The 25,608-nt window shown below is 41.3% G+C and overlaps 2 protein-coding genes across 6 annotated transcripts in view; one reads left to right on the plus strand and one right to left on the minus strand.

Moving 5' to 3' along the window:
* LOC308584700 (broad substrate specificity ATP-binding cassette transporter ABCG2-like) overlaps positions 1 to 1,509 on the plus strand; it is a 30,085-nt gene extending 28,576 nt beyond the window's left edge. For all 3 annotated transcript variants that reach the window (XM_081189630.1, XM_081189629.1, XM_081189631.1), the window contains one exon: positions 553 to 1,509. In XM_081189630.1, coding sequence (XP_081045756.1) covers positions 553 to 700 — 148 coding nt within the window. In that variant the 3' untranslated portion in view covers positions 701 to 1,509. The remainder of the gene's footprint in view (positions 1 to 552) is intronic.
* A 565-nt stretch (positions 1,510 to 2,074) lies between these two features.
* TSPAN15 (tetraspanin 15) lies at positions 2,075 to 24,838 on the minus strand. Of its 3 annotated transcripts, XM_081189809.1 has the most exons (8): positions 24,036 to 24,829; positions 18,614 to 18,799; positions 16,199 to 16,273; positions 11,565 to 11,660; positions 9,574 to 9,690; positions 5,554 to 5,601; positions 4,090 to 4,206; positions 2,075 to 2,265 (listed from the first exon to the last, which is right to left on the minus strand). In XM_081189809.1, exons 1-8 carry the CDS (start codon positions 24,135 to 24,137, stop codon positions 2,113 to 2,115), a joined length of 894 nt encoding a protein of 297 aa, XP_081045935.1. In that variant the 5' UTR covers positions 24,138 to 24,829; the 3' UTR covers positions 2,075 to 2,112. The 3 variants fall into 3 exon arrangements, with proteins under 3 accessions (XP_081045935.1, XP_081045936.1, XP_081045937.1); XM_081189810.1 differs by lacking the exon at positions 5,554 to 5,601 and having other exon boundaries at positions 24,036 to 24,833; XM_081189811.1 differs by lacking the exons at positions 4,090 to 4,206; positions 5,554 to 5,601 and having other exon boundaries at positions 24,036 to 24,838.
* Positions 24,839 to 25,608: the final 770 nt, after the last annotated feature.

The raw sequence follows: 25,608 nt of genomic DNA on the forward strand, positions 1-25,608 counted from the left end.
TCAGTGGTGTGTTGGAGAAACATGAGGCCATGGGATACTGTGGAGCCCAAGGGGCTTTCCATCCACCCTGGCATTTCCCCCTGCCCCCCCCCCCCGTTCTGCTATTGGAAGGGTAGAGAAGGAGGGATGGCTCCAAGAGAACTCCAATGGCCCTGGCCACCTCCATTGCACTCATGAAGAACCACAAGCATCCTATGGCTGAGAGGAAGAAATAGTGAATCAAAAATAATACCAACCCCTCTTCCTGTGGTTGAGTGGGAAGGTGAATTCTGCCTCTGAAGTTGCACCTTTTAGCTATCACAGCTGATAGGTCTCATTACAAGCTGTTTTCCATGAATTTAATTTTTATAAAAAGACAATTCAGTGGGTTTTTTTTTGAAAAATGAGATGCAGGTTTTGCAAAGTAAGAGGAGAAAAACTTCTGGAATATTCCAGAAGCTTTTCTCAACAATGTTTGCCTGCTTGTTTGCTATGGGGGTACTGTGCAATGCTCAGAAGGTCTGGGTTCACTGGGCTTTTACCAGCAGCCTACTTCCCATATTCCTCCTTCAGGGTCCCTGGAGAGCATTACATGAAGGACCAAGAGATTGACTACAGCACCTGGGGTTTCTGGGAGAATGAGCTGGCCCTCTTCTGCTTGGCATGCATCTTCCTCTTTTTTGCTTACGTGCAGCTCTTGAGAGTAAACCGTTGGAAATAGACTACTGCATTAATGAGCCATTAGGAGAACAGCTACCCTGCTGGAGTCTCTCCTCTATCTTATGAAATTAGGACTTGTTTTGTTTTTTTTAATTGGTGATAGCCTGCCAAATTAAGATGTTTTTACGCTCCTCTTGAAGAGTAAGAGAGCAGGAATGTACCTCCTCTTTGTACATTTTTTTAAAATAAAAATTTTAAAGTGCCACGCTGCTGTCAATGTGACCTGTTGATTGAAAAACCATTCAGTGGTACTAAAAAATGCATGTCTTGGTTTGCATTTGATTCCTCACCTTAGCAGCAATGATTATGAAAATAACTTATTTTGTTCGGTTATGAAACTAAAAAAAGTTTTCCTTTTTCTTTTTTTACAAAATCATTAAATTTATTTTCTATATAAAGAATTGCATCTCTGTACACACCAGAATTCCAGTCAATAGGCAGGAAAAATACAGTACATCACAATACATACAGGACTCAAATTAATCAGGGATACCAAATATCATACAAAAATATATAAATTAGGAAATTAAATTGGCATCAAAGCAAGCTGCCAGTTATCTGACTTAATCCAGATAGTGGTTTATAGTAGAAAGGCACAAAAGATTAATCAAGGCCTCCAGAGTGCTTTCCCTAACCCATAAGAAGCAGCATCAAAACATGATTGCACAGTATTTTAAACGTTCCAATTTGGGCAGGTAAGTATTACTTACACAGGCTTCCACCCAAAACTGAACATGCCCACAAAATAGTATGATCTGCAGTTGCCGTGAATAAATCTGCCTAGTGGTAGGACCCAAGTCTTTAAAAGAACCTACACGAAACTTTCAAGTTTTTAAAAAGCCTGAATTCAGTCAGCTAATAAAAAACAAAGTAGCAAATATCCTTTGGAAAAAATTAGGAAATGGCTACTTCAAGCTAACCATCGTTCTGAGGTGGGAAAGTCACCAAAAGATCCTTTTAGAGTGAACTTGAGATTGTGCCCCCTGCATTGGTAATCTTACCATGTTCTGAAAATGACTAGAAAAATAGAAAGAAGTAAAGGTGATTTTATGTTGTTAGCGACATCCTTGCATAGAACGTAAACAGCCCTTGTACATAGTCAGTTTGGCTACAATAATTATTGTATTAATTTTCACAACCATTTCCCTGCCAGATTAGCTATACTGTTTACCGTAAAGCAGGAAACTGGCTAGATTTTTAGATGCCACAAGAGACAACACATTTCAAGCTCAAAGCCAGTGAAACTGTAAAGAACGCTCAGAGCAAAAAATTAATTAATCAAGGTCTGGAAAGAATTGGGAGGTTTGTTTCCTAAGGACTATTGTTTGCAAATCACATTAAGTTCTGACTACAGTCAAGGCACAATGCAAAGGGATGTTAGTCATTTGTCTTTCTTAAAGGAATACCTGGGGATCACTCAGGATAACACATACAGCACCCAGCGCTAGTAAATTCAATGTCCGCCTTCCGTCTCCCTCCATCAAGCAGAGTCTCGTTAAGCTTGTGTTCTGCAATTATATCTTCTACTCGGGTGATGTAAAGCAAAGACAGCAAAACCCCAAGGAACTGCAAAATAAAGTGACAAGGATGATCAGAATAGCACCATTCACTAACAGTTTACAATTCCTGCTCATTTGGGGGAAACAATTCTCATTTTAAAGTTTGTAGTCAGATAGATAGGACACAAGTTGAGATTCCTGCACTGCAGGGGGTTGGACTAGATGGCCCTCAAGGTCCCTTCCGATTCTCTAACAACTACGCTTCTATAACGTGCACCTAGCAACAAGTGTGGATAACCTAGGCATATTAAAATTTGGCACTTGTCCTCTTAAAAACCTTCACAAAAGGCAGGTGTGGACCCATAACTCTAAATGTGCTGAAATTTGCACTTTGGTGCACTTCACACATGATTTGCACAGTGCCCAAAGTACTAAAAACATGAGAAATGGATCTCAGACTATTGCTGCTTGAGCTAAGGAATTTCACACAGAAAAACAAAGTGTTTTCGGAAAAGCAAGACTTGACAGCAATGAATCGCTACACCATTCAAAGGATGGATGCTTGAATATAATCCCCCAGGAAGTCAATCACTGAGATTCTTGACAAAGGTTAGACAAGAGCAAGCCTTCCCCAAACCAAAATGGAACAACTTTGAAGGAAGCCAAGGCATTTCCCAAAAGGTCAAAAACAGCCTGACATTTTCCAAGCTACTTTGAGAAATCTCCCTCCCTCCTAGCCACTCCGATCCTCAAAACATTATTGGTGCCAGGATCACAATCCTCCTAAGCCCTCCTCCCCTCCTCTTTAATTTAGACTTCTTTGATGGCACAGAGGAAGTGGGAGTAGTGCTACAAATGCCACGATAAGAGAAAGCAGAGAGATTGGGGTTGCTTCCAGAAGACATGCCAAAGCAAGCATTACTCTATACTTCCCAGTGCATCTTCTCATCACTTTAAAAGTCTGGTTCTGGGGGAAGCAAGTTTGTTGCACAAAACCTCTCAGTCAACAGCAGTTGTACAACCCAAATTACTCGTTTGAGTATTTTCAGGTGGGATTCAGTCGCAGTCTGGAATCCCCCTGGATTTCTCCCTTCCCTCTCTAGCGTGCTGCTAGCATGCCATGGGGAAAAGCCCCGAAATCTCATGGGAGTTGTACTTTCTCAGAGGACATATGCAATAGCATTTTGGTAAGAAAGGAGAGGAAAACAGGAGGGCTTGTAAACCCTTTCCCTCCCAATTTGTTTAAATGAGGTAATGCTTGTGTAACATATATAGTTTGATGTGCAATGTTTGCCATTTCTACAAATATTTTGTTTGGAAACGCTAATTCAACAGGACACGATCACCCTTGCCATTTGCAATCTTTCAACATATCGTACCATTTATATTAGTTATCCTTGCCAGGGCTACTTATTTCCAAGACCAGCAGCATCGGAATCATCCAAGCAGTCATCAGAATCATTAACACCAAGGCTGGTCAACGGACAGCCTGATTACCCAATCTGGTTCATGAAGCAATTTAGTCAGTTGTAAAAATGTTTTCCATGGTATCATTCATAAAGGATTTTCAAAAGTTCTAAGAGCAAAATATAATTTTATATATAATATATATATATGTATGTCTTTTACATATATGCCCAAGCACTTAGGTTTCACAGGTCTTACTGCTTGTCTTTACGGACCACACTGAAAGGGGTCCAGCTCTACTGCAAGCTGACCAATGAATAACAGAGAAGTTTGCCACCTTCTCTGACAGCCCAAAACACATATAGGAAACAACTGACCCCATGCCACGCATCAAAGCTGCAAACTGTGGCTCACAAACCAACAAGGAAGGAGCGAGCCAAGGCCTTGTCCTGAACATTTCCTTTTAGAGTCTTGCCAGCCTTACCTGTGGCAGCAATATACCAAGCAGAATGCCAGCCATGATGGCATAGTTGTCCAAAAACCAAATCAGTACAGCGCTTGTGCATCCTCTCACATGTATCACGTGTTGAACACTCAGGCGCTGTAAAGTAACAAGAGAGACTTTTAAGTAAGCAGCCTGATTTCTCTACTGAGACAATATGTGCCCTGTATTCAATGCTAACAGCCCCATTGAATTTCACACAAAGTGAAATTCCCAGTTTACTGCTGGGATCTCAGTGGGTTTTACGTGGCAGGTTGAAAATGTCTACTCCATATACTGCGCCTCCCCAGATACTAGGACTGAGATCGTCTGAGTGGGTGTTGCTTCCAATTCCCTCTTTGTCAAAGTCCAGACTAATGCCAAAGAGCAGGGATTTTTCTGCAGCGCCTCTCAAAAGAGACTGCCCCCCCAGCCAGGGCAGTTTACTGCTGATGATTTGTTTATAAGATGACACTGGTTGCGTTATGATTTAATTGGATTTTTAAAATGATTTTTTATATAACGTTAGGTGCCCTGAGAGATCCCTAGAGACTTGTTTGAAAGAGTACATATTTTTCAATAAATTACTTTTGAGTTCAAGCTGCCATTCCAGTTCCATTGGTTACATCTTATCCCAATCTTAAGCTGCAAAGGGATGGGAGAGATGGCAAGCAATTCATTCCTATTTTCAGGCCAACATTACCAGACCAACAACCTGAGACATAGGTCTGTGTTTAAGTCAGTTGTTGGCACTAGTGGGAGCCAACACAACTAGTCTCCCTAGCCCAATGGCACTGTCCCCCGAGTGACCCCTACCTCAGATTTGCTTGGGTCAGGAGAACCCCCAAAACAGGGGAGGAAAAGGGGGGAATGGTTTCATCTGGCAAGCAGAAATGCACACTGCAAATGCAACAGCCGCCTTAGCAGAACATTTAATTCCACCTAAAATGCTTTCTTGCATTGCAAGAAACTTCAACAACAGACTTGTATTTCTGTGCCAGCTGTTACTCACATGCTAGGTCTAAAGAACAGCCAATTCATCCCCGCATCCATGTTTTGTTCCATTGAAGTCAGCAGTAACCTCACTGCAGAATTACCCACAATCACAGAAAATGTGTTTATTAAAAAAAAAAACACAACCCTGTTGCTCGGGCATTTACTCAGAAGTAGATCTGTTTACCTCAGCCTTAAACAGCAGATTGTGGTGTGCCCACAAACAGATCTATTTGTGATGAAGATAACTGGAGCCTTACAAATCATACACATGCTCTTCTTGGCATGTATAGGTTGCAAAGGCATAAAAAACAGCACAGGAACAAATAAGATATGGAGAGTTTTCCTTTTCTGGGTCTGCAACAGAAATGCTTGATGGTGCAGACACAAGACTGCAAGTTGTACCCTCAAACAGTAGATCATTTCAAATGGCTTAAAGCTAACTGTATATGGGGGGGAAATATATTTTCCTACCTCTTCATTCATAGTTTTATATCCACACATGGTATTGATAACTGCTGTCTGGGGGAAAAACATATTTCACAATATGAGTATAGTGCAACATGAATATATTTATATAGCTTATTTTCAATTTTTGGATAATGCAAACTATGAAATAATCAGTATATATTTGGATGTCTTCATTTTACCAGGCCTGAAACAGTACAGTGAGTAAACTGGAAAACAACAGTGACTGTAAGCATTAAAAGCCCCTGCTACGCTTCTTGTGGAAAGTATTTTCAATGCTATTTGGAAGGTACTTTCACATAAAAGTGTGAAGTTGGCACAAATGAGTTGCCTACCACCACAATTACTAAAATCCAAATTTCAAAAGCTCAAAGATTTACAACAAGCTTCACAATTCACTTTGCAGTTACACAGCCCTTGACAATATCCCAATTTATTCAGTGTTCACGTTTCACAAGGCCACAGTTTCTCTTGTGAACAAGAATAGCCAACCTTGAGGGCTGTTAAGGCGCTTGAGCCTTGAATCTTGCCCATGAATGCCACTTATGAATCATAACTCTCCTTACTATGAAACCAGGCATGAACAAGGATATCCACACGATACTGCTGCTACTGTTGACCAAGTCCACTGGGAACATCTCTTGCACAAATGAAGAAATCACTTAAGAACAAATTTGTGCCGCTGCTGCTTTTTTAAAAAAAAATTATTGAGTTTTATAAACAAGGATCATTTGGGTATTTAATGATACAAATATCATTAAAGGGTCAGGAGCCAAGTCTTCTCATGTCAAAAAAATAGCACAATAATTTTGCAGCAATATCTGCAATATATGGTTCAATATATCAGTTCTTGGTTTGTGAATTGGTTTAAACCAAAATACAAAGGGGAAACAAAATAGAACACAACAAATCTGTGCTTCTGTTCAATTAATTTCCAGTCATCTCTGCTGAACAACATCCTATATTCTCCTATAGGAAGTTTTATGTGCACAGCAATTGTACTTTCCAAGTGCCTATACTTGCAACGAAACGTGGGTGTGTGCAGTTGTCAAGTTTAGCTCTCTAAACACAATAAAAAAAATTCCTTCCAGTAGCACCTTAAAGACCAACTAAGTTAGTTCTTGGTATGAGCTTTCGTGTGCATGCACACTTCTTTCGTGTGCATGCACACGAAAGCTCATACCAAGAACTAACTTAGTTGGTCTTTAAGGTGCTACTGGAAGGAATTTTTTTATTTTGACTATGGCAGACCAACACGGCTACTTATCTGTCTCTAAACACAGTTTGCATGGAATTCACTTCTTCCATTGAAAAGGTGGTATCTGAATAGAAATTAGTCACATGTGAGGCATATTTCAGTGTGGCTTACAAAGAAGTTCCCAGCACCTTGTGCCCTTAGTTACTATTCACAATACATAACACATAAATGCACTGACTACTTGTGAGGTGTGTCCTGGGATGCTCCAGAAACCTGCAAAGGGTCAATAAGCAAGATGAAGGATAAAGAGAGAAAGTCATCGGAAGCTATGTCAGGAATCGTTAAATTGTTTTTCTATCATCTAAACCAACTGGCAATGCCAAAGTTGAAAACCTTTGAATAAAACTAGTCATGATTTAAGTTATAGGTAGTTTTTTTTTTTTTTAAAGATCTCCAGCTTTGCCAAGCCACTTCAGAGTGCAAACAGCTACATTTGCATGTTACTGAGCATAGTGGAAGAAAAAGCACCTTTTGTTTTATAGGTAGCAAATATGAGGTGCATTTTAAGGGCAACAAAATAGGCTGCCCTTGATGGCAGGAGTGGCAGTGGAGAAAGTGCTTTCTCAGCAACAAAGATTGCAGCTCAGTGATGGAGTTTGTGCTTTGTCCCAGAAGGTCCCAGCCTTAATCCCCAAGATCTTCAGGAAGGGCGAGGAAAGCCTCCTGTCAGAAACCCTGGAAACATTGCCAGGCAGCATTTAGCTAGATGAACATATATATATGGCCTGACTCAGTAGAAGGTGGCTTCCTAGGTACTATGTCCTAACACTGGGAATGATGCCGCATACAGGCTTCCTTCAGCAGTGACTCTTGGTGGCTGTCATCTTTCTGAAGATGGTGCTGCCCTAGGGACACTGCTCTAAAGCATCCTCCAGGCGTGAGACTGAGCGTCGTGACAGATGTTCCACGCAAACAGAAGTGTCTGTTCTTCAACTGCAGCTGAGCCCAGCTCATGCCCAGCCAGTACAATTTCCACTAGTACTGCAAATGTACACAGAACACAGCTGAATACTGTGTACCACCAATTCTTGTCTTTCCCATCATGAGTCAAGTGCGTTGCCACCCTTTTGGGGTTTGTTCAAAGTGGCAACACACAAACACACACACGTATAAAGTATATTTAACTTGCCTCCTAAAGCAAAAATAATAATCACAAATTTCAAAGGAAGCCATAAAACTGCTCTAGAGTTTGGACATCAAAGCTGCCAGCCAGCTAGGATCTTCCACAGGCAGATCTCCTCCTTTCAGGATCTACCACACTGAACACCTGCAAAACTAGGCAAGAGGGTTGGAGGGAAAGTTATGCTTGTTCATTCGCAGGGCAGCAAAACAGCCTCCGCCATTCTGGCAATGGTAAGACTGTGTGCTCTTTAATCAGGGTCAGTCCGTCTGCAGAATCACTCTAAGCAATTACAGGATATGGGAGTAGCACATAGGGCTGCCAACTTTTCATTTTAAGATCCTTGGCTCTGTTCTGCTAAGATGTGGGAGGAGGCCCCTGGACTGAGTCAGGTCATTCCTAATCCTGCCTTCCCATCAGGTGGGAGTTAGTCCTGTCAAGCTCTGATAGCCTGTGGAAGGAGAAATTGGGCAGACTGTGCCCAGGCATCCCCTCCTAGGCTCTATGAGCAGTGCCATGCCAGAGATGGCAGAACATAAACACGCTTGGACCCAAAAATGTTCCTTGGCAAGCAAATTTGTGGGCTGCCCCCAAGCTTGGCTGTGATAGGAAGCCACTTACACCTGGGTATCAGTATCTGAATCTTATGTACTGCATGAAATTTGTCCAAAGATAGAGACGCTGCCCTCACATATTAACAGTACTTTTCCATGACCAGAGAGTAAATGACTAATTATTGCTCACATCTGTACATTTCCAGTGCAAAAGCCAAGTTGGTTTTGGAAACATGTCAAGCGGCTAAGATTTATTCATCTTGATTTATTTTTTAAAGACTGTCGGTGTGGCATCCTCCAGACAAATGAGTGTTAACAAGACGGTGCTGCAAGATTTCAAGGACTGTTCTGTGATATACACGGTAACATGTTCTCTTATAACCTAAAAAGGGCAATACTATTTATAGGAACATTACTGGTTTCATTTGGTAATAATGAAAAAAGAGATGCAAAAATATTTTGCTAAACAACGTTCTATTATCACCCTCTCTGTCACAAAATCTCAATGGATCGTCAATTTTTAATTCATTCAAATGTTGTTGAGCTTTTTATTCTATCATACTGATATGATGTTATTACTAGGCTTCTTTGGAAACATTTCTTAATGGTTATTTTTAATTGGTCAGGAAAAGGTGACATGGTATAATTAATCTTTAATTCCACAAACAGCCTAGAAGAAAACGGATATAATTCTTCATTTGCTTCAAAAAATATTAGGGGGGGGAATCCAGTACTTAAAATATCTGTAGAAAACCAACCCAAATAAACCAATTTATTTTAAAAAGGATTCCTAGAACTTTTCCTTTTGGGAAATTGTACTGAAAGAGCCTGTTATCCTTACCAAGGTTGTTTCTGGGTGATCTGCTTTTGTGTGGAAAATGTACACTAGCTTACCATTTGTTACACATAGTCTAAGTGTGCACAGATCATATCAAGCAAGATGAATCACATAACGAACCCTTCCGTGTACAGATCTCCATTCTTGGTGGCAATTTTAGCTTGCCAGACTTTCATAGAAAAAAAAAATATTTGGTGAAATGTGAGGAACCAACAGGTAACTGAAAAATTAATCCAGAATAAAAATTAACTTTTACCTTGTTTGTGACACAACAAGAGTAAGGAACTCCACAAGCCAGTGGTCCTGGGGCACTGCAGTCATGGTACTGGTTTTCTGACCAGTCCTTAAAATCTTCACCACCACAGCACTTGAACTTTGAAGAGGGGGGGGGAAAGGTGTTACACAAAGACAAATCCTTGTTGCAGAAATTTAGAACCTTATTATCAGTAAGAATAAAACCTTGTGATTATTATAGAGGCTTCATGTCCTAATTTCTCACTATTATGATTATAGGCATGTGTGGAGGTGCCTAACATTATTTACAAATCACCAATTTAAACATATGGAACACAAAACCACCAAAATGTATATTGTTTGCAGCTCTATTCTGGGGCAGGAAGAGCCTGTAAAGAACTCTGTGAGGAAGTCTCAAGGCCTGATCCTACCAGATTCCAAAGCAATCCCTATTCACTTTAGAACCCCAAATTATAGGTATAAGGGAGCCTTCCCCAACCTGGTGCCCTGGCTGGACCTGATGTAAGTTAATAGTCCAAAAAACCCAGAAGACACCAAGTTGGGAAAGGCTGACCAATATGTTGCTTTAAATTTATGCTATATGATGTCTAGTCTGACTGCAAAAAAAGGAAAGAAAAACACTAAAGCAATGAATGTGTAGGGTTGAAATAGGAACAAAAAGGGCAGGAGCTATCTAGCCAAAGTTCTGAATACTGCGTAATTTATTTGTGTGTGTGTTTAATTTAATGGCTAAAATATCATGAAATCCCCATACATTTTGAACGTAGCATCTTCCTTCAGGCTAAACAGCCACAGCCAAAAGCGGAGATCTGCTGATGACTACACTCCTGAAGGTCAAACTCAAAAAACATTTGGATTGTGATGCACTATTTACAATAAGCATCATAAAATGATTGATTAAACTTTCCTTTGCATCATTTGTGACCTTCAGCTTCTATTTGCCGCATCAAAATTTTCTCAGCTTTGACTACGCACCACAGAATCGTCCCAGATTTTATGAGTATCATTACAGAGTAAAAGAGAATAGCTAATGTAATTTCATTTATAAAACAAGAACTAGAAAACTAAACACTGTTAATCAATCATTAACGCATTAACTAAACATCTCATTGGCAGGGACCTAAACAAGGATAAACCAGATACTTACGAGAACTCTAAAACTTTGTGTATACATTTAACAAAAGGGCGACTTGGAAAGCTATGAATTAGTACACGCCTAAAACAATTTGTTCCTGACCTTTTTTTAAAAGAAGGCTGTCCCCTTTAAAAAATATCTTATAAGGAACACAATTCACCACGATGGTCTTCTGAGCAAGCCTCATTGAAATGAGCATTTATGTCTATACACACCTCCCATCATTTCAATTTAGTTTGCCCAAAAGAACCTCTCTTCTGGCTTGTGTCCAAAATCTTCACCATAAAGTCAAAGTTGTCTTTTAAATGTTGGGAGTTTTCATCTATATATCTATACACATGCTGTTCTCTGTATGTTAAAAAATATCCAACTTTTCCGTTTCATTTAACATCTCTGTAGCTCAAGGCAAAAGCAACCCAGTAAGTATTTCAACACAAACCAATGAGTCAATTAAGCATGCTATGGCATAAGACACAGCCGTGGTTCAAAACAATTTCTAACTCTCAATGGCCTATTTCCCTCAGCAAGGGTTTCAAGTTCCGACAAACGCCTTAGTGCCTGAAAAATGTTTGTATGGAAACTAAATCATAAAAATTGTAAGCAATTAACAGAGCCATCCAAACCCCCAGCTCACCATGATGGAGGGGTCTGAATGGAGGAGAGATGCCCCTGCCCAGCTCTGCCAGCCTCCACCAGTGGGGGGGGGGTCCACTGTCAGCAAGGAAGCCACCCCAGCACTGAGCACCCCAACACATCCACCTGAACAGCAAATAGCTGGAAGCTACTGCTGTATTGTAGCACATGGGATCAATGAATAGCCTACTACTGTTTGATTAATTTGACATCCAAAAACCAACCTCCTTTTGAACAAAATCCATTATGTTTTTGAAGTCCAAGTCATCGTAGTAATTCACAATCCCTCTTCGGATGTTCTCATTTACAAAGTCAATTGTCTAAAGGGAAAAACAACTAAATAAGATCAAGCACACATACTTTGAAAAGAAAAAAGTATAAGCATGCACTCATACCATCTATAACCGGCAACAAGTTTTAACAAGTCTATTCAGCAGTGGGGCTGAGAATGATTGTAATGCTTTTTAGACTTTAGTTCTGATAAGTTGCTAGAAAAGGAAATGAAAGAGAAATTTTTAACATGCTGTAAGTTCTCACACTTCCTTTGGTATCTTAGAAAGATGATGATGATATCTACAATTTAATGTAAGAATCAAAGGCAGATTATGGGTCAAGAATGTGTAACTGATTGACAGCCCTAAAAATAAGCAATATGCAAGAACTAGTCTGGTATTAGGCTCTGTCGATATATAAAATTGTAGGAAAACAAGAACCTACTCCTGCAAATGTTTGCTTATGGTTTAATAGTTGTTTTCATGCAATAAATGTGAAACATCTTACTTAGACCACTATGTAGGATCCACAGAACTAACTTAATGAAAAAGTGGCTTTGTTAAAGGATTTTTGCATTTTCCCAGCATACCAACGGGACTATTTTGCCAATGGGAAAATGTGATTTTTCCTCTCATTCATATTGCTGCATGGAATATGGTTATTAACTGTTGGACAATGCCTGTGATGTATCGTAAGTAACAAATAATACATCCTTCCAATGTCCATTATGTAGCATTTGGATTTTTTTCTTTATTTTTACTGCTTTAGAAGATAAAAACTCTCCCACTATACCATTCCAACCTGGAGGTTGTAATCTCTCCCTTCAACAAGTGGTGGGTACCAGCAAGCTCTCCTCTACTCCAATTTGTCCACACACAAAAAATTATTTGAAGATTGCATACGCCCCTATCATAGGCACTATCTCCCCGGGGTCCTGCGTGCCCAAGCACTCAGAAAATTTCCCATATAGGGGCTGGGCACCCGCAAAATGCAGGAGCTGGCACGCAGGCTCCACACCGCATGGAAAGAGCACTGAGTTCAGACGGGGGGTGGGAGAGAGAGTGTGGAGTTCGGGCAGGAGGGGAAGAGAGAGTGTTGAGTTAGGGGGTGAAAGAATGTAGAGTTGGGGTGGAAGAGAGCACAGAGTTCAGGCAGGGTGGGTGGGAGAAAGAGCAGGGAGATCAAGCATGGGGTGGAAGAGAGTGTGTGGAGTTGGAGAGAGAGAGAGAGAGTGAGTTCTGGCAGGAGGGGTCCAGTTGCCGTGCAGCTGGAGTTTGTGCCCTCCCCCGCGCTATGACGTCATGACACCACAGCGTGCATCATGATGTCATGGCATGTGCATCATAATGTCACAGTGTGGGCAGGGGGCAAGTCATGCTGGACACCCACAGTGTGGGGCCCAAATCAGCACCGTTGTCCCCAACATCTAATGCTGGAATATAAAATGGTTCTTTAAAACAAACCAGAAAATACCTATCTCCCACATGAGTATCATTCTAATAGCAGGATACATCCCGTAATGGCTAAGCTCTTCCAAAAAAAAAAAAAAAAAATCAACTTGCAAGGCCCAAGATCTCTATCTGCTCAGGCTGAATCCTATCTCCATTGGTGCACCATTCTTTTTCAAATAGATACAATATTCAGTTTGAATGGTGGGAAAATGCAATATTCACACTACAGAAATACTACTCTGAGGAAAGGCATCTGAAGGTACAACATCATAACTGAAAATTTATTATGTGTGTGAGGGGGTCCCTATTATCTCAAACTTTTATTCATTTCACTTTTATTAGCAAGCAATCAGTTTCCCTGAGTTAGACATTCAAGGTAGACAAGCCTTTGCAAATCAGAGGACTTGTACGTCAACTTTAGAGACCAAACAGGCTTGTCAGGCCAGCTTGTGCTGCAAGAGGAAACACCAAGCTCCACGCTTCTCCAAAACACTAATGGCTCAGAATTGCTTACTAGCACTTGGAACAGGCTGACCGAAACCTACCTGTAAAATGAGAAGCTTGGGGGAAGGAAGTAATTTACATCTCCACCCTTTGGGCCTAGCCAGAATGAGTGTATGCCTCATTATTTCAAGTTAAGAAGGGACATTACAGTGCTGCGGGTAGGAATTTCTATGCCTGGGCAGGCTCTCAAGTCTTTATCCATGCCTTGTGGAACTGATGCTCAGGCAAGTTTAAAATAGTTGTGGACTTTTAAGGATGCTGCTGCTGAAATTCCAAGTTCTCACTACGCAGAATGAATTGCTCTTGCTCTTTGCAAAAAACCTGCTGTCCAATTAACAAGTCTGCTCTATCCCTCTCACTTTGGAAGACACTCGAGTTGGGTTCTCCCACGTGGTCAAGCAGTTTCTCTTGGTTTGGGGGGGAAGCTATATTCCGCACCCCAGAATCAGTTATGATATTCCTGCCCCTCACTGGGTCAATGGGGTCCATCTGCCAGTGCTTAGAGCTATTTTCAAGCTGTTGTGTGTGAGTGGGTGGACGCAAACAAGCAGAAGCCGATCGCCTCTGAAGCATTCTGTGCAGGCTGATGAAGGAAATTAAAACAACAGTTGACTGGTACCATGAGGCATTTTTAGGCAGGGAACAACCACAAGTTATCATCCAAAGCAAGAAGCTTTAGAGGTGCTGCTGAGTGCTCTCTGGACTAGAGCTGCATGCCTGGATGAAAGCTTCTGAACACTGGGGCTTGAGGCACATCTACAGCTCATGATTCACCTTGCAAGGAGGGATGGTTATTCCAATCTTTGGCTGGGGAGCCACAGAATGTGAGAAGGGAGGTTGCCCTCCAACACCTGAGCTAACTTCCTCTGCTCACATTTGTTTGATTTGGCTATTATTCCACAGTTCTTCTGATTGTTATATTTTAACATATACAACCTTTTCACCAACTTACTGTGCTTCAAGTCTTTTCCCAAGGCATGGGAGCAATGTGATACACGTCTTCTAAGAAGAAAGTAGGCCCTCCTGACTTCAGTGGGACTTACTCCCAGGTGAGTGTGTGCAGGATTACAGCCTAAATGTCCTGTATCGTGTTAGACCACAGGCAGAGAGCCAATGTGAAGCTGCAGTGGTACCACGCTGCCTGATTTGCAAATCTCCGAACAAGGTAATCTGGCATCTTGAAAATGTTATTGCATTTCTCCATTCTGAAAAGAAACTTCACATAACATAATTTAAGAAATAATGTATTGAGTGATATTTGATGCCTATATATTGTGCTCGTATCCAGGCTGCACAGAGGCAAGTTGTCTCATTCTATCGTATTTATGCTACTGCACACATGCAAGGCCAGCAGGCAGACTGGAAGCTTCAGAGGGGTAGCGGACTGCCAAAGACAACTTGTTGATCCTTATCTTCCTAAAGCACTATGAAGTTATATTCTGGCAACACTCAAAGCTATTCCCAGTTTATGACAAAATGTTAGAATTGCCGATCAGTTACAGAATCTTTAGTTTATTAGCTACCAGGCTTTTAGCCTCAGTTAATGTTCATTTTGCCAATACTCAATTATGGGTGTCTTTTGAAAGGAAGGAATACTGAAGGAAGTGCAAGGCATCATATACGTATTTCCTTCTTTTTGGAAGTAAAGACCATCTTCTTTCTTTCTTTCTTTCTTTCATTTCCTACTACAGTAACACGCAAGATTCTTTAAAGCCTGAAAAATCCAACAAATTGGCCCTTAACAGGAACTTCCCTTTTGCTGCTGTCAAAGTCTCCTCTGGAATACAGAAAGGGGAGCCCATTGTGAACCATCTAGCCTGGTGATGAGCAGCCCACAACCCCCTCCGAAATGTATTTAGACCAGTGTGGGCTCTTGGAGTGCTGTAAGAGCAGCACTTGAAGTGTGTTATTAGCTTCATTCATACATATTGTTTAAGTCTAACTGTTGAAGTCTAATTGTTTCTTTGTAATACTGAATTTATCCTATTCTGGTTGAAAAGTTTTTGCCTTACTTGAATTCACTGACATTGATATTTGGTTACAAACTGAATTTTCCCCAGATGTTGTATTTTTGATAACTTAATGAGTTGCTTTGGGCACAGCTGACTATGGAAAAACAACATACATACAAATAAACTAAACTCACAGCCTACTGAACATATGGTGTGGTGTTAGGCACTGAATCTAACTTCCTAAGAATCTCATATTTCATTTTTTTTAAATGGTAATAGTTTTAGCCTTTAAGGTAAAAACATACACTTTGAACTGTGGAAAACACCTGCTGAAAAGCCAGAAGGATAAAAAGAGTTTCTATAGCCAGCAAGAGTGAATATTGAAGAATAAATTACACAAAGTAAGAAATTATGAAAATTTGCTTGATTTCTGTAAGTTACGTAGTTGTTTAGGGCACAGAATCAGGAGTGCCAGAATGCAATTTTATTTTTACAGTAGTGTTTGCAAGCCCTGATTTTGTTGCAATCTTGCTACTCAAATACACGATCTTCTGTGACTCTTCCATAATAATCAGTAATTTTGCTTTGAGGTAAGTGAGTACTGATTCCACTTTTCCATAACAAATAAGGAGAAGTTTTTTTAAAGGTACCTTTTCTTGAATATTTCAGTTTTCTTACCTGATTCCTAAACATTAAGGCCATAACTCCACCAATTAATTCAATGAGCAAACAAATTCCCAAGATGTACATGAACTGCAAAAGAATTTCAAAAATATTACGTAAACATACAAAATCTAAAATCTTCAGCACTGCAATCATGACTCATGACTTCCAGGGAAATTAAGCAACTTTTAGAACTGCTGTAGATGAGGCAGTGCCACTGGAGCACTTGCCACTGCTACTCTGCAAAGACCCATGTGCCTCGGGGAGTGATCTTGCCTCTCAACTACTGAGGATGAGCAGCAGGCGGCAGCAGCACAGCACAGGAGATGAAGGCAGACCTGTGGCACCACAGTCAGGTCCCCAAGCCACCTTCATCCTCCTCTCTTGTGTTCTGTGCAGCACTCATGTTTTAGACTCTATTACACAATGGACCAAAGACCTTAATGCCCTTGCTACATTCGAACATACTTTTTACAAACAAAATCCATTTTGTTTGGATACCTGTTCAGACATTTGAATATAGTGAAGTTTACTGAGTGGTTAACATGAGGGGTGTTATTTTTCTTTCTTCCCCCTTTTTTCTTTATAAATTTACAAGGCTTTGAAATCGAAACATGCAGCACTGGCTGGTGAGGGCAACTCACTAGAAGGGTAACACAAAACATCGCAATCTGGCAAACGGAAAGGGGAGGGGCTTTCTCCCTGTTACATTTGGTCATCAAGGAGACACTTGTGGCATGGGGGCGCTGCAGCCAGCACCATGCAAGCACATACAGTGGAACCTCGGGTAACATACGCTTCAGGTTACAGACTCCGCTAACCCAGAAATAGTACCTGAGTTAAGAACTTTGCTTCAGGATGAGAACAGAAATCGTGCGGCGGCAGCAGGAGGCCCCATTAGCTAAAGTGGTGCTTCAGGTTAAGAACAGTTTCAGGTTAAGAACGGACCTCCGGAATGAATTAAGTACATAACCAGAGGTACCACTGTAGTTGCTAGGTGCCGAAGTACAGAACAGCTATTTGATTTGCCCATCTTAATGTTTCACTTCAAAACTTAGTTCCCTTTAGTTAGGCAGATGCTTTCTGTATAACCTCTCAGAGGTCAAAAGGGTCAGTTCTTTTTCTGTCGTTTTATCAGAAGATTGCACACAATATATTCACTTACGAAACAGTTTCCTAACTGATCTTCAGAGAATTTTCCGAGTTTCTTCCTTGAGGGGATCAATACGTTTATTATTAAGCAGGTGGCAAGACTTCCGAATGTTGTAATGTCTCATAGGCCTGCTATGATTCTTAGTTCTGAGCTTGTCATTTTAAAATCATTGGCTTCATGTAGGCTGTGGTTTTGTATTTTATACTTTGCATTTCGTCTCCTTGGTCAGCTTTAATAAACATCTGACTGAGTGTTGCAGAGCGAGTGGGCTGCTCTAATATTGTAATCATCAATTCACGTGCATACATGAGATTGGCAGTGGAACACCCCACCAGAGGCCAATACTGTGGTACCTCAGGTTACATATGCTTCAGGTTACATACGCTTCAGGTTACAGACTCTGCTAACCCAGAAATATTACCTCGGGTTAATAACTTTGCTTCAGGATGAGAACAGAAATTGTGCAGCAGCGGCATGGCGGCAGCGGGAGGCTTCAGGTTAAGAACAGACCTCCAGAACGAATTAAGTTCTTAACCGGAGGTACCATTGTAGTGTTAGTGAATTCTTGCTGTTTACTTTTCATTCTCAACATTGCTCTAAATTTAATCTGCATATTGATTGTTTTACACATATTGATTGTTTTACTGTTGATGTGAAAATGTTGATCACTGGTTCTACCCCAAAAGGAATCATGGTGCTACTTTAGATCAAAGGGCTCTTTTCATAAATAAATATGTTATATAAAAATATGACACATTAAAAAAACACCATGTAGATGGAGAAAGTTCAAGCATACATGCTGTGAAAGAAACCTCTGCTAACCTGGAGCAAGTAAATCAATGGACTTCAGTTTAAATAATAAGTAAATACATTTTGTGAATGAAAATATTATATCCTGACCGCTTTTAACATCAAGCTATGTAAACACATGTTAAATATTTGTTAAATATAAAAACATTTTGTAAGCCTGAATTTACATTGCATTTTTCTTACATAAATCTTACTTTTGTTTAAGCAGGCTTTTTCAGTTACACCCACAATTTCTCTAAAACCATGATTAAGTGCCACTAAAGTAAAGTGTTTGCCTTTGACAACTTCGTTTACACTGGTTAAATTAGAATCCATCTTGTACTTTCCTTTCTCTCTGCTATTTATCCAAAGAAGGAAGTTATTAGCTAAGCCGTCTTAAAGCTGTTTACAGAATAGAGATCAAAATAAGTTTTATAAACATCAAGTTCAGGTTACAAGTAGACTCCTACTTATATAAAAGTACTTACAGCTTGAAGAAGGCATAAGTTGTCCCTTAAGGAAGCCAACACACCCACGAAGGAAACGAGGAACATTATAATACCTAGGAGTATTAGAAGAATGGCTGGAGCTAAAAAGGCACTTTCAAGGGTTTTATATTTCTGTCTTTCAACTTCTGCATAAATGCCAACGGCTAAGACAAACCCTCCTAGCAACTGTAACAGAAAGAAAGAGAAAGTGTTTGTTATTGTTGTTTTCCAAACCAAACCAATGGCTGTATTTTAAACTGACTTATTAAAAAGAGAAAATCAAATTACTGCTTATTTCACAAAAGTACAAACTAGCAGGAATCTTGAAAGGTGGAATTGATTTTTTAAAAAAAAAACAAAACAGCAAACTGGAAGCATCAAGCGCACAGCATTATTTTGTCTGGTCCCTAAATCAGGGGCAGATTGTATTTCCAACAGGCCATGTCACAACCAAAACATTATTGAACTGTTCTGTAGCCGAACTGATACCACTGATACATTTCCAGAAGACAAACCATGTTAAGTCCACTTCAGCCAAGAGTCCTGTGCCACTTTCATAAAAGATTCATACTAATAAAACAATAATTGTGTTAATCTTTAAAGTGCCACAATATTCGATGTTTGTTTTTCTTGATAATAGTGGTGCACGAGGTAGCCTTACACTCTGGTCTTAATGGCCTTATAGGGACACCCAAGCATACAGTAAAGTTGGTAGTACAATAGCTTTGTAAACAAGCATTTTGGTTTCCCTGTGAATGTCCCAGTCCTCAAGCACTCTGCATTTCAATCGGGACAGGTGAACTAATGCCCGTGTACTGGAAGAAGCAAAGATCACCGGTGTCTAAGCAATGATTCTTCAACATCAACTTCGTTGGACTGGTCGTGTTGTGTGGATGCCTGATTATTGTCTTCCAAAGCAACTACTCTATTCCGAACTTAAAAATGGAAAGTGTAATGCTGCTGGTCAACAAAAGAGGTTTAAAGACTATTTAGATGCAGTGGTTTGGTCCAGGGTAACATTTCTTCTGTTCTTGTTCTACCTGAATCAAGCTAACGAAAATAATGTTTAAAACTGTGTGTCTACTTATTTTCAGCAGCCTTCTTATTCAACATTTTAGAAGAGAGAAAATCAGTTTATCCCTGCTCCATGATCATCCAATGCAAATTGATTTTGATTTAATAAATATTAATACAGTATCTAAATTTGTCAGGACTGCAGCACATGGGGATGTTTAAGCCTTCCCTCCCCTCAACCATGATCTTGGTGGAAATATTCCCCACAGTGCTATTAGCTCTGGGGTGAAAGGTCCTGTCTCTCCTGTCTTCAGTGACCAATCCTGAATTGTATTTTTAGTGCTCCCATACCTCAACACACTCACAGCTTCAAAATTTATCCCATCAATAACCAAGAGAGCCGGAGAACTAAGGGGAAATCCTTTTCTTATATATATAAAAAAGCAGTGCCAAAATATACTTCTAAGAAATATAAACCATTGCATTTATCAAAGTTAAAAATAAGCATAGCTTTAAAAAGGTCTCTTTTCCCTCAATAAAAATTCCTCTGAGGAAGAAAAACTGCCAAAGAAGGCAGTTTAAAATAAACTGAGAAAGAAGGAGTGATTCTCTCACCAATCTTTTATGACAAAAGTGTATTGGCTGGGAGAGGCCTCTCCATTTGAGGTTCTTAAGTCGCTTCTTTCTAGAAAAATCTGACTTTTGGTTGAAGCCTTCATCCATAAATAGGAATGTGTGCATCATTATACAAAGAAGTGCCAGCTTTCCTGGGCATATGTGAGCTGGTTATAACATAAGGCTTGACACTGTGACATTGAATGACCAGGGTGGAATTGTGTGTTGTGCAAAAGCAAAGCTTTTGACCAGAGAGAATAAGGAGGCATGTTTGTGCATTTCTCGGAATATGCAAATGCTGTATCTGTGGATGGGAGGAAGGGTGCACAAACAAGCCCCGCTTCAAAAGCCTGATGCATGTCATCCTGAGAAGCATCAGGGGTTCAAACATTTGTCCCTGCCCCCATCCACACTTAGGTATTTGCACATTCAGGGAAATGCCCCTACATGTCTCTGCTGTATCTTGAAGGAAACAGCCTCCCAGTCATGGAGATGTAAGGTATGAGTAGCCCCAAATCTCATTTTGGGATGCCAAGATGTTACGAAATTCAGTTCCCCATTTAGGCTGCTCATGCAGCTCTCTGTTGAACTGGGAACTAATAATAAGGAACTGGGAACTAGGGACCTACATCCTTGCTGCCTGGAATACAGATAACTTTAACTGTAAATAGGAAATCAGCTAGCGTCACACAAAAGTAAGGAATTTCCCCATAAGGATAAAGAACAGCATGAACCTTCAGTGGAATTTCAGTCGAGGATCTATTAGCTGTGATGCCTAAATAGAGTGAAGAAAGTGAGTAATCCTTCAGATAATATCAGCCCGGGATCCTCTAAGACACCTTCAGAAGATCCAAACAGTTCCAGCTAAACTTGAGCCATTAAAAAAATACCCAATTTTTTCTAAAATGATTTTAGCATTATTAAACAGATTGGCAAGTTCCGTCCCCCAATGTAGGTAGAATTATGCTGATGAAAACTGGAGTTATCCGGCAGTGATTCCTATAATTAATACACAGAAAGCTACAATGCACACACAAACACAATTATAAGGCCTCTACATTCGCACTTTTAACTGGATCTTAAGTTTACAGTAGTTCCATGACCCCAACGACCTCTTCAACTCACTTCAGTGAAACAGAACAATATTTTGACAGAGAAACTGCTACCTAACCTTTCATCTCATTCAGCTTACTCACTGTTGAGGCAGCCATTATTGCCCAATGAAAGACTCTAACGATACCCACAAGACAAGTCTTGTTTTATTTTTCTTAAGAAGCCCAGGGGTCCACCAAAATATTTCATATTTACAAAGCAAGAGTTCATATCCAGAATGCAAGTCCTCTAAACAATGAAAGCACAACAAACAGGTGTTAACCGATTCAAAATGTGCACTCTTTTCTTAAGAGATCAAAATGCATTTAGTAAAGCATTTTTTGCAAGAAACCCAACAACACAACTTAAAGGAGGGGTTGCTAACCTCTGAGCTACCACATGTGGTTGAACTCCAATGGCAAGCATGATGGGAATGGAGTGCGGCAACACCTGCAGGGACATATGTTACCTACACCTGAACTAGGTTGTTCACCCAAAATTGGCCAATAGTTCACCAACAGACCACAATCTACCCTCTTCCATCTACTTCCTGATGTTTACTAACCATAGTTTGCCATGATGTTAAACAGAATTTGAAACGTTGCTTTGAAGATGGTTTGCAAACCATGATTCAGAGGTTAGCACAAATCATAAGGTGCCAATCTGGACATCACAGCAATGTGAGCTAGAAAAACTCAGGAAGTGGAGGAGGGGAGGGAATAAGAGCATGTGCAAACTCGCAAAGGTACTCCCAGCCACAAATTCATGGTTGGGCATTGTGTGTTAACTGAGCTACATGTTAGTTAAGTGGTGTTGTGTATTGATTGAGCGATAGTCACAGATCTGAAGATACAATAATGAACAAAGTAAGGGTCAGTTCAGACTTAATTATTCCTAGCTTCATAAACCATGAAGCCAAGAACGAGTGTCGAAACCTTTTGCTCCTCTTTTGCCCCTCCCATTGCAAGTCCTCTTCAGTACAGATATCTTGGTTTGTTTAAACTAAAGCCTCTCTTTTCATCTTTAGCTTTAGGTTAATTCCTGGCCCTGGAATAATGTACTGATTAGTAAGCAAACATTAAGCCACAGTCTCTTATTTCATCTAAACAGGGAACTCTAGTTTAAACAAACCAGGCTCTCCAGACCAAAGCCAGTGCAGAAGAAGAGAGAAGTGTGTGTGTATCTAACACTCCGCATAAACTATTATTCATAGTAACAGGGAACATTATGTCCAGTCCAGATCCTCATGTGTTAATGGTTAATTAATCCAGTATAAGTATGAATACAATCCAAAGTGACAGCTGAACTGTCTTTCAAATAGCATGAAAGCTTGGGGTTTTTACTGGAATAAGTCTTATTGGGAGCAATATTATTCAATCAGTCAGTCATATTACACTGTCACTGTGTAATAAGTGTTTTACAAAGAACAAGCACACAGAGATCCCTGTCCCAAGGTGTTTAGTCTTTATTCAACACAGCAGAGAGAGAAAAGGGAAGGGAAGGAAATGGTGGTGATTGTAAACAAAACAGGCTGTTTGAATTAGACCTGCAAGCTCTTATCAATTAATCCATGTGACTAATTCATTAAATATTTCCTTATAGGTTAAAAATTTCCCTCTCTACTAATGTGGGGTGTGCCACAAGCAAAAATTGAGACTTTGAACTCAGAACTATGCAGGCCACATAAATGCATGGTTTTTATCTTCTTCTGCACTTCTTAACAAACCTGTGTGTTTGCAATCTTGGTTGCAGAATGATGGGTGCATGACAACACAAAAAAATTAAGTATATGTACAATTTTCAGAGACGATTTCTATTTAAACAATTTTTACTGCAAAAATGAATTATTTTATTATTAATGGTTCGACAGAACCAGAAGCAAATTTCAGGGCAGGAGGAGATGACAAGGAAATGTGACCCTGCCTTTTCTAATAGCCACTGCCAGCATATGATCGCTTTAGAGAAAGGCAGCAGGTGTCACGAGCACTTTAATGCCTTTTTTTCCTTCCTTGACTGAGTCAGGGCACTAGTTTGCCAAGTTAAAAGCCTACAGTTAAATTCACCGCACAAGTCAAGCTACAGCTATTCTGACCGCACCCCTGAAGGGTCTCCTCCGTTACATACTTTGAAATCGGCGTTATTTTAAACCACGGAATAGCCTCCCACTGACAAAAAAATAAAAGCACGTGCTTATCGAGCGAGCTGCTTGCTTTCCCGTCACTGGGTGGGATTGGAAACCTTTGCAACTGGACGGACCGCCCCGGCGTGTTCGGAGGAGGAGGAGGCGCGCGCGCGCGCGCGTGTGTGTGTGTGTGTGTGTGTGTGTGTGGTTTCTGTGTGCAACTCCCTAAACAATAACAACAACAAAAAACCCCCTCAGCTTCCCAAACGCTGCGGCTGGGCGGCGCGTTTCCTGGTGCTTCTTTCCAGCAGCCTTACCGACATCGCACCACACCTGTTGCTAACAGGTCGCCCCGGTTCTGTGAGGAAAAAAAATAAAAGGCAGCAGGAGGGCATCCCTGGGGCAACCCCGCGCGGGCACGGAGGGGCATTTCTCCTCCCCCCCCCCCATGGCAGTTCCTTGCTCGTCGCCCCGCTTTCCTTCTTTCTTGCCTGCCCCAGCTCGGCGGCTACACCCTACTACAGGGGAGCTGCCGTCGCCGCCTGACGGAGGTCCGGCCAACCCGCCCCTCGCACTCACCCAAAACACCGTGGAGTAGGTGATGAGCGTGAACTTGAGGCACAGGTAGTTGAAGCGCGCGCAGTAGCGGACCTGCTCCGAGTCTCCCGTCGACCGCGCCATCCTCCTCCCTCGGCCTGCTTCTGCCGCGGCCCGGGCGCCTCCCCTCCGCCAATAATCCCTCCGCTGCCGCCGCGCTTCCTGCTCCTCCCGCCCGCCCGTAAACCACCTGCGGAGCCCCAGGCCGCGAGCTACGGCGGCGGCGGCGGCGCCTGCTCTGCTCTTCTCTGGAAGCGGCTCGCCTGCGCCAGACGGCGGGAGGAGCCTGCCTGTGTCCCCGAGGGCAGCTGGGAAGGGAGAGACGAGAAAGCGACGGCGCCCCGGCTTCCTGGAGCGGCAGCTAGTCGGAGACTGCGCCGCTTTCGCACCTCAAAACGAGCCGCAGCTCCGGGGATTTTTCGCGCCCCCGGAGGGGCTCCCGCTGCGCTTGTTTAAGCTCTGATTGAATCGCCTCAGGCTGCGCGTTCTCAGCTCGTTCTCATCGAGCTCCAGCGTCTACACGTGTGTGTGTGTTTCTGACACTTGATTACTATGCTCCATTGCATCGGATCGGAAGCAGACGTTTAATTCACAAGCGCTGATGTCATAATAAATTTGTCTTTCACGTGTGGTGGCAGCCTTAACACAACAAGTAGCCTTCTAGATATCGTTAGATGAAAGATGCAATCGTGCCCCCACTTACTTGGGAATAAGCCTCATTTCAACTACTGAAGGCAGCCCTGTTTAGGGAAGTTGTTAATGTTTGATGTTACCGTGCTATTAATATTCTGTTGGGAGCTGCCCAGAGTGAGTGGGGAAACCCAGTCAGATGGGCGGGATACTAATAATAGTAATAGTAATAGTAATAATTTCCGATTAAGCATGTGTGGGAATGTGCTGTAAAAGCCCCACCCCGCTTGTCTTTTTTGAAGAAAAATAATATTTTATTAAAGTTTTCTTGGTTTACAAAGGTATGTGCAATGTCTCTTTTTTCAAGTTACATTTTCCATAGGTCAGTTTCATTTGTTGAGACGTTAGGGTTACATTAGGAAGAAAAAAGAGGAGAACAGGTGGAGGGGCCCCGCTTGTCTAGTTTACTGGAGAATTGGTGTGACTGTGATCAGTGGGCGTTCCTTCAAAGGTGCCACTCTTTCTCTTGACAAACGCAATGAGCGATTGTCAAGAGTCAAATAAGCTGAAAACCATTCACACCAACAACAGAAAAAATGTTCCATTGTAGTACAGTGGTACCTCGGTTTAAGAACAGCCCTGTTTACAAATGATTCAGTTTACAAACTCCGCAAAACGAGAAGCAGTGTCCCGGTTTACAAACTTTACCTCAGTCTAAGAATGGAAGCCAGAACAGTGGAAGGGCATCGGCTGCGGGAGGCCTCATTAGGGAAAGCGTGTCTCAGTTTAAGAACTGTTTCAGTTTAAGAACAGACTTCCAGAATGGATTAAGTTCGTAAACCGAGGTACCACTGTATACAGATGTCCCGGTTTTGTTCCTGGCATTGTGAATCTAACGTTGGCATATTGGATGGAGATGCTATAG

The sequence above is a fragment of the Podarcis bocagei genome (assembly GCF_964188305.1).
Source record: "Podarcis bocagei genome assembly, chromosome: 4".
NCBI lineage: Eukaryota > Metazoa > Chordata > Lepidosauria > Squamata > Lacertidae > Podarcis > Podarcis bocagei.